This window comes from Salvelinus alpinus, chromosome 33, assembly GCF_045679555.1.
Source record: "Salvelinus alpinus chromosome 33, SLU_Salpinus.1, whole genome shotgun sequence".
Lineage (NCBI taxonomy): Eukaryota > Metazoa > Chordata > Actinopteri > Salmoniformes > Salmonidae > Salvelinus > Salvelinus alpinus.
Window position 1 is genome coordinate 28,898,053 of NC_092118.1, and position 14,849 is coordinate 28,912,901.

Below are 14,849 nucleotides of genomic sequence, written 5' to 3' on the forward strand. Positions count from 1 at the left end.
ATATGTCTCTTCCCTCTCTCTATCTGTCTCTTCCCTCTCTCTATCTGTCTCTTCCCTCTCTCTATCTGTCTCTTCCCTCTCTCTATCTGTTTCTTCCCTCTCTCTATCTGTTTCTTCCCTCTCTCTATCTGTTTCTTCCCTCTCTCTATCTGTTTCTTCCCTCTCTCTATCTGTTTCTTCCCTCTCTCTATCTGTTTCTTCCCTCTCTCTATCTGTTTCTTCCCTCTCTCTATCTGTCTCTTCCCTCTCTCTATCTGTTTCTTCCCTCTCTCTATCTGTTTCTTCCCTCTCTCTATCTGTTTCTTCCCTCTCTCTATCTGTTTCTTCCCTCTCTCTATCTGTTTCTTCCCTCTCTCTATCTGTTTCTTCCCTCTCTCTATCTGTTTCTTCCCTCTCTCTATCTGTTTCTTCCCTCTCTCTATCTGTCTCTTCCCTCTCTCTATCTGTCTCTTCCCTCTCTCTATCTGTTTCTTCCCTCTCTCTATCTGTCTCTTCCCTCTCTCTATCTGTCTCTTCCCTCTATCTGTCTCTTCCCTCTATCTGTCTCTTCCCTCTCTTTATCTGTCTCTTCCCTCTCTCTATCTGTCTCTTCCCTCTCTCTATCTGTCTCTTCCCTCTCTCTATCTGTCTCTTCCCTCTCTCTATCTGTCTCTTCCCTCTCTCTATCTGTCTCTTCCCTCTATCTGTCTCTTCCCTCTCTCTATCTCTCTCTTCCCTCTCTCTCTGTCTCTTCCCTCTCTCTATCTGTCTCTTCACTCTCTCTATCTGTCTCTTCCCTCTATCTGTCTCTTCCCTCTCTCTATCTGTCTCTTCCCTCTATCTGTCTTTTCCCTCTCTCTATCTGTCTCTTCCCTCTCTATCTGTTTCTTCCCTCTCTATCTGTTTCTTTCCTCTCTCTATCTGTCTCTTCCCTCTCTTTATCCGTCTCTTCCCTCTATCTGTCTCTTCCCTCTCTCTATCTGTCTCTTCCCTCTCTCTATCTGTTTCTTCCCTCTCTCTATATGTCTCTTCCCTCTCTCTATCTGTTTCTTCCCTCTCTCTATATGTCTCTTCCCTCTCTCTATCTGTCTCTTCCCTCTCTCTCGCTGTCTCTTCACTCTATCTGTCTCTTCACTCTTTCTATCTGTCTCTTCCCTCTCTCTATCTGTCTCTTCCCTCTCTCTATCTCTCTAGTCCCTCTCTCTCTCTGTCTCTTCCCTCTCTCTATCTGTCTCTTCCCTCTCTCTATCTGTCTCTTCACTCTATCTGTCTCTTCACTCTCTCTATCTGTCTCTTCCCTCTCTCTCTCTGTCTCTTCCCTCTCTCTATCTGTCTCTTCCCTCTCTCTATCTGTCCCTTCACTCTATCTGTCTCTTCCCTCTCTCTATCTGTCTCTTCCCTCTCTCTGTCTCTTCCCTCTCTCTATCTTTCTCTTCCCTCTCTCTATCTCTCTTCCCCCTCTCTATATGTCTCTTCCCTCTCTCTATATGTCTCTTCCCTCTCTCTGTCTCTTCCCTCTCTCTATCTGTCTCTTCACTCTCTATCTGTCTCTTCACTCTCTATATGTCTCTTCCCTCTCTCTATATGTCTCTTCCCTCTCTCTATCTGTCTCTTCCCTCTCTCTATCTGTCTCTTCACTCTCTATCTGTCTCTTCACTCTCTATCTGTCTCTTCCCTCTCTCTATATGTCTCTTCCCTCTCTCTATCTGTCTCTTCACTCTCTCTATCTGTCTCTTCACTCTCTATATGTCTCTTCACTCTCTATATGTCTCTTCACTCTCTATATGTCTCTTCCCTCTCTCTATATGTCTCTTCACTCTCTATCTGTCTCTTCACTCTCTATCTGTCTCTTCCCTCTCTCTATCTGTCTCTTCACTCTATCTGTCTCTTCACTCTATCTGTCTCTTCACTCTCTATCTGTCTCTTCCCTCTCTCTATCTGTCTCTTCACTCTCTATCTGTCTCTTCACTCTCTATATGTCTCTTCCCTCTCTCTATCTGTCTCTTCCCTCTCTCTATATGTCTCTTCCCTCTCAATTTCAATTCAATTCAATTCAAGGGGCTTTATTGGCATGGGAAACATGTGTTAACATTGCCAAAGCAAGTGAGGTAGATATTATACAAAAGTGAAATAAACAATACAAATTAACAGTAAACATTACACATACAGAAGTTTCAAAACAATAAAGACATTACAAATGTTATATTATATATATACAGTGTTGTAACAATGTACAAATGGTTAAAGCACACAAGTTAAAATAAATAAGCATAAATATGGGTTGTATTTACAATGGTGTTTGTTCTTCACTGGTTGCCCTTTTCTTGTGGCAACAGGTCACAAATCTTGCTGCTGTGATGGCACACTGTGGAATTTCTCCCAGTAGATATGGGAGTTTATCAAAATTGGATTTGTTTTCAAATTCTTTGTGGATCTGTGTAATCTGAGGGAAATATGTCTCTCTAATATGGTCATACATTGGGCAGGAGGTTAGGAAGTGCAGCTCAGTTTCCACCTCATTTTGTGGGCAGTGTGCACATAGCCTGTTTTCTCTTGAGAGCCATGTCTGCCTACGGCGGCCTTTCTCAATAGCAAGGCTATGCTCACTGAGTCTGTACATAGTCAAAGCTTTCCTTAAGTTTGGGTCAGTCACAGTGGTCAGGTATTCTGCCACTGTGTACTCTCTGTTTAGGGCCAAATAGCATTCTAGTTTGCTCAGTTTTTTTGTTAATTCTTTCCAATGTGTCAAGTAATTATCTTTTTGTTTTCTCATGATTTGGTTGGGTCTAATTGTGCTGTTGTCCTGGGGCTCTGTGGGGTGTGTTTGTGTTTGTGAACAGAGCCCTAGGACCAGCTTGCTTAGGGGACTCTTCTCCAGGTTCATCTCTCCGTAGGTGATGGCTTTGTTATGGAAGGTTTGGGAATCGCTTCCTTTTAGGTGGTTGTAGAATTTAACGGCTCTTTTCTGGATTTTGATAATTAGTGGGTATCGGCCTAATTCTGCTCTGCATGCATTATTTGGTGTTCTACGTTGTACACGGAGGATATTTTTGCAGAATTCTGCATGCAGAGTCTCAATTTGGTGTTTGTCCCATTTTGTGAAATCTTGGTTGGTGAGCGGACCCCAGACCTCACAACCATAAAGGGCAATGGGCTCTATGACTGATTCAAGTATTTTTAGCCAGATCCTAATTGGTATGTTGAAATTTATGTTCCTTTTGATGGCATAGAAGGCCCTTCTTGCCTTGTCTCTCAGATCGTTCACAGCTTTGTGGAAGTTACCTGTGGTGCTGATGTTTAGGCCGAGGTATGTATAGTTTTTTTGTGTGCTCTAGGGCAACGGTGTCTAGATGGAATTTGTGGTCCTGGCGACTGGACCTTTTTTGGAACACCATTATTTTGGTCTTACTGAGATTTACTGTCAGGGCCCAGGTCTGACAGAATCTGTGCAGAAGATCTAGGTGCTGCTGTAGGCCCTCCTTGGTTGGTGACAGAAGCACCAGATCATCAGCAAAGATTCACTTCACTCTCTATCTGTCTCTTCACTCTCTATCTGTCTCTTCACTCTCTATCTGTCTCTTCCCTCTCTCTATCTGTCTCTTCCCTCTCTCACTCTATCTCTGTCTCTATCTGTCTCTTCACTCTCTATCTGTCTCTTCACTCTCTATCTGTCTCTTCCCTCTCTCTATCTGTCTCTTCCCTCTCTCACTCTATCTCTGTCTCTTCCCTCTCTCTATCTGTTTTTTCTCTGTCTCTTCCCTCTCTATCTCTTTTCTCTCTGTCTTCCCTCTGTCTGTCTCTTCACTCTCTATCTGTCTCTTCACTCTCTATCTGTCTCTTCCCTCTCTCTCTCTATCTGTCTCTTCCCTCTCTATCTGTCTCTTCACTCTCTATCTGTCTCTTCACTCTCTATCTGTCTCTTCACTCTCTATCTGTCTCTTCACTCTCTCTATATGTCTCTTCCCTCTCTCTGTCTGTCTCTTCCCTCTCTCACTCTATCTCTGTCTCTTCCATCTCTCTATCTGTTTTTTCTCTGTCTCTTCCCTCTCTATCTCTTTTCTCTCTGTCTTCCCTCTGTCTGTCTCTTCACTCTCTATCTGTCTCTTCACTCTCTATCTGTCTCTTCACTCTCTATCTGTCTCTTCCCTCTCTATATATGTCTCTTCCCTCTCTCTCTCTATCTGTCTCTTCACTCTCTATCTGTCTCTTCACTCTCTATCTGTCTCTTCCCTCTCTCTATCTGTCTCTTCACTCTCTATCTGTCTCTTCCCTCTCTATATATGTCTCTACCCTCTCTCTATCTGTCTCTTCACTCTCTATATGTCTCTTCCCTCTCTATATATGTCTCTTCCCTCTCTCTATCTGTCTCTATCTGTCTCTTCACTCTCTATCTGTCTCTTCCCTCTCTCTATCTGTTTCTTCCCTCTCTCTATATGTCTCTTCCCTCTCTCTATATGTCTCTTCCCTCTCTCTATCTGTCTCTTCACTCTCTATATGTCTCTATCTGTCTCTTCCCTCTCTCTATCTGTCTCTTCACTCTATATCTGTCTCTTCACTCTCTATATGTCTCTTCACTCTCTATCTGTCTCTTCACTCTCTATATGTCTCTTCCCTTTCTATATCTGTCTCTTCACTCTCCATCTGTCTCTTCACTCTCTATATGTCTCTTCACTCTCTATCTGTCTCTTCCCTCTCTATCTGTCTCTTCATTCTATCTGTCTCTTTCCTCTCTCTCTATCTATTTTCTCTCTGTCTTTCCTCTGTCTGTCTCTTCACTCTATCTCTGTCTCTTCCCTCTCTCTATCTGTTTTTTCTCTGTCTCTTCCCTCTCTATCTCCTTTCTCTCTGTCTTCCCTCTGTCTGTCTCTTCACTCTCTATCTGTCTCTTCCCTCTCTCTATTTGTCTCTTCTCTCTCTAACTATCTCTTCCCTCTCTCAGCCTATGTGTTGCAGGTGAAGGTGGAGATGGAGCTGGAGATCCTGCAGTGTGAGAAGATCAAGGCTGTCAGGGAGGAGCAGCTGGAACGACTCACACAGATCTGCCAGGAACAGGCAGTAAGTCCCCGCACCATCACCTCACAGATAGCGTTGAGACTAGGGATATGGTTTTGGTTGAAACTAGGTTATGGTTGAGGCTAGGGCTAAAGTTGAACCAGGATTTAAAAAAATAATTACATTTATTTCAACTTTATTTAACCAGGTAGGCCAGTTGAGAACAAGTTCTCATTTACAACTGCGACCTGGCCAAGATAAAGCAAAGCAGTGCGACAAAAACAACAACACAGAGTTACACATGGGATAAACAGACTTACAGTCAATAACACAATAGAAAAATCTGTATACAGTGTGTGCAAATGAAGTAAGGAGGTAAGGCAATAAATAGGCCAATAGTGGCGAAGTAATTACAATTTAGCAATTTACACTAGAGTGATATACAGTTGAAGTCGGAAGTTAACATACACCTTAGCCAAATACATTTAAACTCAGTTTTTCACAATTCCTGACATTTAATTCTAGTAAAAATTCCATGTCTTAGGTCAGTTAGGATCACCACTTTATTTTAAGAATGTGAAATGTCAGAATAATAGTAGAGAGAATGATTTAGAATTTTTAAAATTTCTTTCATCACATTCCCAGTGGGTCAGAAGTTTACATACACTCAATTAGTATTTGGTAGAATTGCCTTTAAATTGTTTAACTTGGGTCAAATGTTTCGGGTAGCCTTCCACAAACTTCCCACAATAAATTGGGTGAATTTTGGCCCATTCCTCCTGACAGAGCTGGTGTAACTGAGTCTGGTTTGTAGTCTTCCTTGCTCACACACGCCTTTTCAGTTCTGCCCACAAATGATCTATAGGATTGAGGTCAGGGCTTTGTGATGGCCTCTCCAATACCTTGACTTTGTTGTCCTTTAGCCATTTTGCCACAACTTTGGAAGTATGCTTGGGGTCATTGTCCATTTGGAAGACCCATTTGTGACCAAGCTGTAACTTCCTGACTGCTGTCTTGAGCTGTTGCTTCAATATATCCACATAATGTTCCTTTCCTCATGATGACATCTATTTTGTGAAGTGCACCAGTCCCTCCTGCAGCAAAGCACCCCCACAACATGATGCTGCCACCCCCGTTCTTCACGGTTGGGATGGTGTTCTTCAGCTTGCAAGCTTCCTCCTTTTTACTCCAAACATAACGATGGTCATTATGGCCAAACAGTTCTATTTTTGTTTCATCAGACCAGAGGACATTTCTCCAAAAAGTAGGATCTTTGTCCCCATGTGCAGTTGCAAACCGTAGTCTGGGTTTTTTATGGCGGTTTTGGAGCAGTGGCTTCTTCCTTGCTGAGAGGTCTTTCGGGTTATGTCGATATAGGACTCATTTTACTGTGGATATAGATACTTTTGTACCTGTTTCCTCCAGCATCTTCACAAGGTCCTTTGCTGTTGTTCTGGGATTGATTTGCACTTTTCGCACCAAAGTATGTTCATCTCTAGACAGAACGCGTCTCCTTCCTGAGCGGTATGACTGCTGCATGGTCCCATGGTGTTTAACTTATTGTTTGTACAGATGAACGTGGTACCTTCAGGTGTTTGGAAATTGCTCCCAAGGATGAACCAGACTTGTGGAGGTCTACAGTGTTTTCTGAGGTCTTGGCTGATTTCTTTTGATTTTCCCATGATGTCAAGCAAAGAGGCACTGAGTTTGAAGGTAGGCCTTGAAATACATCCACAGGTACACCTCCAATTGACTCAAATTATGTAAATTAGCCTATCAGAAGCTTCTAAAGCCATGACATCTGTTTAAAGGCACAGTCAACTTAGTGTATGTAAACTTCTGACCCACTGGAATTGTGATACAGTGAATTATAAGTGAAATAATCCGTCTGTGAACAATTGTTGGTAAAATGACTTGTGTCATGCACAAAGTAGATGTCCTAACCGACTTGCCAAAATTATAGTTTGTTAACAAGAAATTTGTGGAGTGTATGTAAAGTGTATGTAATATGGGGATGAAGTAGGTAGTTGGTTGAATGGGCTATTTACAGATGGGCTGTGTACAGCTGCAGCGATCGGTAAGCTGCTCTGACAGCTGACGCTTGAAGTTAGTGAGGGAGATATAAGTCTCCAACTTCAGTGATTTTTGCAATTCGTTCCAGTCATTGGCAGCAGAGAACTGGAAGGAAAGGCGGCCAAAGGAGGTGTTGGTTTTGGGGATGACCTGTGAAATATACCTGTTGGAGCGCGTACTACGGGTGGGTGTTGCTATGGTGACCAGTGAGCTGAGATAATGCGGAGCTTTACCCAGCAAAGACTTATAGATGACCTGGAGCCAGTGGGTTTGGCAACGAATATGTAGCGAGGACCAGCCAACGAGAGCATACAGGTCGCAATGGTGGGTAGTATAAAGGGATTTGGTGACAAAACGGATGGCACTGTGATAGACTGCATCCAATTTGCTGAGTAGAGTGTTGGAGGCTATTTTGTAAATGACATCGCCAAAGTCAAGGATCGGTAGAATAGTCAGTTTTACGAGGGTATGTTTGGCAGCATGAGTGAAGGAGGCTTTGTTGTGAAATAGGAAGCCAATTCTAGATTTAACTTTGGATTGGAGATGCTTACTGTGAGTCTGGAAGGACAGTTTACAGTCTAGCCAGATACCTAGGTATTTATAGTTGTCCACATATCAGAACTGTCCAAAGTAGTGATTCTATTCGGGCGGGTGGGTGCGGGCAGCGATCGGTTGAAGAGCATGCATTTCATTTTACTAATATTTAAGTGCATTTGAAGGCCACGGAAGGAGTGTTGTACGGTGTTGAAGCTCATTTGGAGGTTTGTTAACACAGTGTCCAAAGATGGGCCAGATGTATACAGAATGGTGTCATCTGCGTAGAGGTGGATCAAAGAATCACCCGCAGCAAGAGAGACATCAATGATATATACAGAGAAAAAAGTCAGCCCAAGAATTGAACCCTTTGGCACCCCCATAGAGACTGCCAGAGGTCCGGACAACAGGCCATCCGATTTGACACACAGAACTCTATCTGAGAAGTAGTTAGTGAACCAGGCGAGGCAGTCATTAGAGAAACCAAGGCTGTTGAGTCTGCCGATAAGAATACGGTGATTGACAGAGTCGAAAGCCTTGGCCAGGTCGATGAAGACGGCTGCACAGTACTGTCTTTTATCGATGGCGGTTATATCGTTTAGGACCTTGAGCATGGCTGAGGTGCACCCGTGACCAGCTCGGAAACCAGATTGCATAGCGGAGAAGGTACGGTGGGATTCGAAATGGTCGGTGATCTGTTTGTTCACTTGGCTTTCGAAGACTTTAGAAAGGCAGGGCAGGATGGATACAGGTCTGTAACAGTTTGGGTCTAGAGTGTCTCCCCCTTTGAAGAGGGGGATGACCGCGGCCGCTTTCCAATCCTTAAGAATCTCAGACGATACGAAAGAGAGGTTGAACAGACTAGTAATAGGGGTGCAACAATGGCGGTGGATAATTTTAGGAAGAGATGGGCCAGATTGTCAAGCCCAGCTGATTTGTAGGGATCCAGATTTTGCAGCTCTTTCAGAACATCAGCTGTCTGGATTTGTGTGAAGGAGAAGCGGGGGGCTTGGACCATGGGGCATGCTTATTTAAGATGGTGAGGAAAGCACTTTTAAAGAGCAACCAGGCATCCTCTACTGACGGGATGAGGTCAATATCCTTCCAGGATACCCGGGGGTGGTCGTTTGACCGCGGACCCATAACGGACGCAGGCAATGAGGCAGTGATCGCTGAGATCCTGGTTGAAGACAGCAGAGGTGTATTTAGAGGGCAAGTTGGTCAGGATGATATCTATGAGGGTGCCCATGTTTACGGATTTGGGGTTGTACCTGGTAGGTTCCTTGATAATTTGTGTGAGATTGAGGGCATCTAGTTTAGATTGTAGGACGGCCGGGGTGTTATGCATATCCCAATTTAGGTCACCTAGCAGTACGAACTCTGACGATAGATGGGGGGCAATCAATCCTCATATGGTGTCCAGGGCACAGCTGGGAGCTGAGGGGGGTCTATAACAAGCTGCAACAGTGAAAGACTTATTTCTGGAGAGATGGATCTTTAAAAGTAGAAGCTCGAACTGTTTGGGCATAGACCTGGATAGTATGACAGAACTCTGCAGGCTATCTCTAATTTCAGAATTTTTGGTGGCCTTCCTAAGCCAGGATTCAGACACGGCTAGGACATCAGGGTTGGTGGAGTGTGCTAAAGCAGTGAATAAAGCAAACTTAGGGAGGAGGCTTCTGATGTTAACGTGCATGAACCCAAGGCTTTTACGGTTGCAGAAGTCAACAAAGGAGAGCGCTTGGGGAATGGGAGTGATGCTGGGGGCTGCAGGGCCTGGGTTAACCTCTACATCACCAGAGGAACAGAGGAGGAGTAGGATGAGGGTACGGCTAAAGGCTATAAGAACTGGTCGTCTAGTGCTTTGGGAACAGAGAATAAAAGGAGCAGATTTCTGGGCGTTGTAGGATAGATTCAGGGCATAGAGTACAGACAAGGGTATGGTAGGGTGTGAGTACAGTGGGGGTAAACCTAGGCATTGAGTGACGATGAGAGAGGTTGCATCTCTGGAGGCGCTAGTTAAGTTAGGTGCGGTCTCCGCATGTGTGGGGGTGGGACAAGGGGGCTATCTGAGGCATGTTGAGCAGTGAAATAAAACAATGAGAGCTGCCCTAAACAACAGTATACAAGGCATATTGACATTACAGAGAGGCGAAAAGCAATCACAGGTGTTGATTGGGAGAGCTAAGACAACAACAGGTGAGACAACAACGGGTAAACAGCTAAGACAACAACAACGGGTAAATGGCAATAAATGGGCAGAGAGGGTCAGTTCGAGGCTGGGGCCGACAGATAAACAAAATGAAGTACCGTGTTAATGAACAGTCCAGCAGGCATCAGCTGTGTAGCCGAGTGATCATAGGGTCCAATGAGCAGAAATAGATATTTGGACATGAAGGTAGGATTAGGGTTAGGGCTCTGGTTAACGGTTGAGCTGGCATGTGGACATGATGCTATGATAATGGTTAAGGTTGAGGTTAGGGTTAGGTTTGAACTGGGATGTGGACCTGAAGGCAGGGTTAGGGTTATTGTTGAGCCTAGGGTTAGGGTTGAACCAGGATGTGGACCTGAAGGTAGTGTTAGGGTTGTTGTTGAGCCTAGGGTTAGTGTTGAACCAGGATGTGGACATGACGCTAGGGTTAGGATTGAGGGTTAGGGTTAAGGTTGAACCGGGAGGTAAACATGAAGCTAGAGTTAGGGTTGTGGTTGAGGCTAGGGTTAGGGTTAAAGTTGAAGCAGGATGTGGACATGACGCTTGGGTTAGGGTTGTGTTTGAGGCTGTTTCAGATTTCCAGAGGCTGCAATTTCAATTGCTACCACAGGGGGGCAGTAACACGTCACAGAAGAGTTCAATGTGTAGCCAAGGCATTTTCAACAGACATCAGAGACGATGTTTCTTCAAATTGTTTTACAATATTCAATGATTTGCAAATCCATAATAAACAGGCACAAGAAAAGTTGATTTTGTGATATTATGAACCCACAATACTCATAAGCACGCAACATAATACAGTAAAATATATTTGGAAAGATGTTTCCCATATAGATGTAAACAACACATATTTTCCATGTTGTTATTTTTATCACTTTCACTGGTCACCTATGAACACTTGAACATCTTGAAGAACGATCTGGCCTTAATGGCCATGTACTCTTATAATCTCAACTCGGCACAGCCAGAAGAGGACTGCCCCCCCCAGAGCCTGGTTCCTCTCTAGGTTTCTTCCTAGGTTCCTGCCTTTCTAGGGAGTTTTCCCTAGCCACTGTGCTTCTACATCTGCATTGCTTGCTGTTAGGTTTTAAGCTGGGTTTCTGTATAAGCACTTTGTGACATCTGCTGATTTAAAAAGGGCTTTATAAATACATTTGATTGATTGATTAATGACTGCACTCCTCTAGTCAGTTGAACTAAAGGACTACATTTCTTTCAAAGACTCAAGGTCCCAAGATCAATACAGGGAGAAGCCATAACTGTACATCAATGGAAACATGTTGTTGTACAAAACAGTCCAGTAATGATGGGATCCTCAGTGTAATGCTAGAAACAAACAGTTCATGTGTAATCTGACTTTCTGTTTGTCAATATGAGCCATGAGGCCAGAGGAAACCCCAGTGAAAGCATTGATCCTATAGCTAGTAATAGAACCACTTAGCTGCAGAATGCCTGGGATCATGCTAAAAGGGCCTGTCTGGGACTAAAAGGTTAGTTAACACTGACATGTTGTTACATCAATACACCAAGATTTCAGCTAGAAGAATACATGTGTGTTTGCCTTTTCCAGACCAACTCTCTCTCTCTCTGTCGCTCTCTCTCTCTGTCTCCCCCCCCCCTCAGTTTGAGATCAGACAGCTCCGGGCCCACCTGGCCCAGCAGGACTTGGACCTGGCTGCGGAGCAGGAGGCTGCTATGCAGATCCACCATGTGTGGGGCAAACAGAGGAGCAGCTACCAGGTGGTGGAGGGCCAGGGCCCTGGGGAGTCTGACGATGAGGGACATGGAGTCCTCAGGGAGACCCCAGCAGGTACACTCGCCTATACTGTGCCTATAAGCTACACTATATATACAAAAGTATGTGGACACCCCTTTTGGTCATGTAGTGTACAGTGGGGCAAAAAAGTATTTAGTCAGCCACCAATTGTGCAAGTTCTCCCACTTAAAAAGATGAGAGAGGCTTGTAATTTTCATCATAGGTACACTTCAACTATGACAGACAAAATGAGAGAAAAAAAATCCAGAAAATCACATTGTAGGATTTTTTATGAATTTATTTGCAAATTATGGTGGAAAATAAGTATTTGGTCACCTACAAACAAGCAAGATTTCTGGCTCTCACAGACCTGTAACTTCTTCTTTAAGAGGCTCCTCTGTCCTCCACTCGTTACCTGTATTAATGGCACCTGTTTGAACTTGTTATCAGTATAAAAGACACCTGTCCACAACCTCAAACAGTCACACTCCAAACTCCACTATGGCCAAGACCAAAGAGATGTCAAAACACACCAGAAACAAAATTGTAGACCTGCACCAGGCTGGGAAGACTGAATCTGCAATAGGTAAGCAGCTTGGTTTGAAGAAATCAACTGTGGGAGCAATTATTAGGAAATGGAAGACATACAAGACCACTGATAATCTCCCTCGATCTGGGGCTTCACGCAAGATCTCACCCCGTGGGGTCAAAATGATCACAAGAACGGTGAGCAAAAATCCCATAACCACACGGGGGGACCTAGTGAATGACCTGCAGAGAGCTGGGACCAAAGTAACAAAGCCTACCATCAGCAAGGGCATTGAAGATGAAACGTGGCTGGGTCTTTCAGCATGACAATGATCCCAAACACACCGCCCGGGCAACGAAGGAGTGGCTTCGTAAGAAGCATTTCAAGGTCCTGGAGTGGCCTAGCCAGTCTCCAGATCTCAACCCCATAGAAAATCTTTGGAGGGAGTTGAAAGTCCATGTTGCCCAGCAACAGCCCCAAAACATCACTGCTCTAGAGGAGATCTGCATGGAGGAATGGGCCAAAATACCAGCAACAGTGTGTGAAAACCTTGTGAAGGCTTACAGAAAACGTTTGACCTCTGTCATTGCCAACAAAGGGTATATAACAAAGTATTGAGATAAACTTTTGTTATTGACCAAATACTTATTTTCCACCATAATTTGCAAATAAATTCATTAAAAATCCTACAATGTGATTTTCTGGGAAAAAAAATCTCATTTTGTCTGTCATAGTTGAAGTGTACCTATGATGAAAATTACAGGCCTCTCTCATCTTTTTAAGTGGGAGAACTTGCACAATTGGTGGCTGACTAAATACTTTTTTGCCCCACTGTATGTCACATCCAGGGAAACTAGGGCCCAGAGTTTATCCCAAATTCTGTCCCTAACTATAACGGTATATGTAATACTCCATACCATAATCCTCAGACCATGAGATAAAATAGATACTAGCTCTTTGATATTCTTCATGGATATTGCTATATTCTGGGACATGTAAGTATATTGAGTCTGATGAATACTGCTGTTCCAAGAGGCAGACAAACCTGTAAATCCTAATTATGAATTACTTCACCACAGACCAAAAAGAATGAACTTGACTCATTTTATTATTTTAACCCCTTTTTCTCCCCAATTTCGTGGTATCCAATTGGTTGTTACCGTCTTGTCTCATCGCTGCAACTCCTGTATGGACTTGGGAGAGGCGAAGGTGAAGAGCCGTGCGTCCTCCAATACACGACCCAGCCAAGCCGCACTGCTTCTTGACACAATGCCCGCTTAACCTGGAAGCAAGCTGCACCAATGTGTCAGAGGAAACACCGTATACCTGGCTCGCTAGTGCGCGATGGGACAAGCACATCCCTGCCGGTCAAACCCTCCCCTAACCCGGACGACGCTGGGCCAATTGTGCGCTGCACCATGGGTCTCCCGGTTGCGGCCGGCTGCGACAGAGCCTGGACTCGAACCAGGAGCTAGCACTGCCTTAGACCACTGCGCCACACTGCGCCATTCGGGAGGCCTGTGACTCATTTTAATAAAGTTCTACATTCGTCTGTTTGGTTGAAAAGGCATCCTGACAGAACCAGGAGAGAGGTTTGTACATAAAATATGCGGGCATGTACATAAAGTATGTACATAATTATGTGGGACAAAAAGTCCCATCCAATGTAACATCAGGTGAATGGGGTGTCAGAGCAGTGTCAAACTGATCTAGCAGCAGTAGCCCTGAGCTAGTCTCCAGGCCCTAGCCTCTTAAAACACTGACGTTAACTCACAACACCCCTCTGACCGCAGGCAAGGCACACACACACACACACACACACACACACACACACACACACACACACACACACACACACACACACACACACACACACACACACACACACACACACACACACACACACACACACACACACACACACACACACACACACACCTCTGACCGCAGGCAGTGCAGTATCAATAAGAGGGCAGAAAAGCTTTTAGGATGTGCTGAAACCTGGGGACAACAAGCATGTTCTCCTAACGTCACGTCACACACACACACAGGCACACATGCAGTCATGCACACACACACTCACACACACACAAACAAACATACAGACATGCACACACACACACACACTCACCCACACACACACCCCACCTCAGCCAGGCTGTTTGAGGTAGAGTGCTCTGTGCATTGGGCCATGTTCTGAGGTCTGTTTACATCTGTTCCTCTTCACCTGGAAACCACAATAGAGCACCAGGAGACGCCACACCACCACCCCCAGGGGAATGTGGGAAATCTGGCTCTTAGGAACAAGCGTGTTTTTTTCCCCAGAACATGGAAGGAGTATTGGGACAGGAGGAGCACTTAGGCTTCAGGCAGGGCTGCAAGGCAGGCAGGCCTGCAAGGACAGCAAGGACTGGGTTAGGACTCCTCACGTCTCTCTCTCCCCCCTCTCTCTCTCTGCCGTCTGGCCCGAGGGATGCCATCAAAGTGTCATTCATTCTAATTGAGGCACTCTACTGCGAAGTCTATTTCCTTGTTGAAAACTAAGCTTGTTTCAAAAGGAGGTAGAAATGGTTAGAAACATTTTGTCTACTGGTCACGAGGGATTTGTGGTTTTGTCACTTCTCAAGAGAGCAGCTGTAGATTTTGAGGGACATACAAAATTGACCACACAGAGTTGTGGGTGAAAAGCACAGTAATTGCTTTCAGATCAACTTCTTGGAAGCTCACATAACTTCTCTATGTGTTGTACTGCTGGGGGAAGGGGACATAGTACC

The 14,849-nt window shown here is 44.6% G+C and overlaps 1 protein-coding gene across 1 annotated transcript in view; it reads left to right on the forward strand.

Annotated features, from left to right (window-relative positions):
• Positions 1-14,849, forward strand: part of LOC139563282 (transmembrane protein 266-like) — a 79,119-nt gene that overhangs the window by 60,772 nt on the left and 3,498 nt on the right. Inside the window, exons 8-9 of the mRNA XM_071381830.1 lie at positions 4,919-5,034; positions 11,414-11,600. Of these exons, the coding sequence (XP_071237931.1) occupies positions 4,919-5,034; positions 11,414-11,600 (303 nt within the window). The remainder of the gene's footprint in view (positions 1-4,918; positions 5,035-11,413; positions 11,601-14,849) is intronic.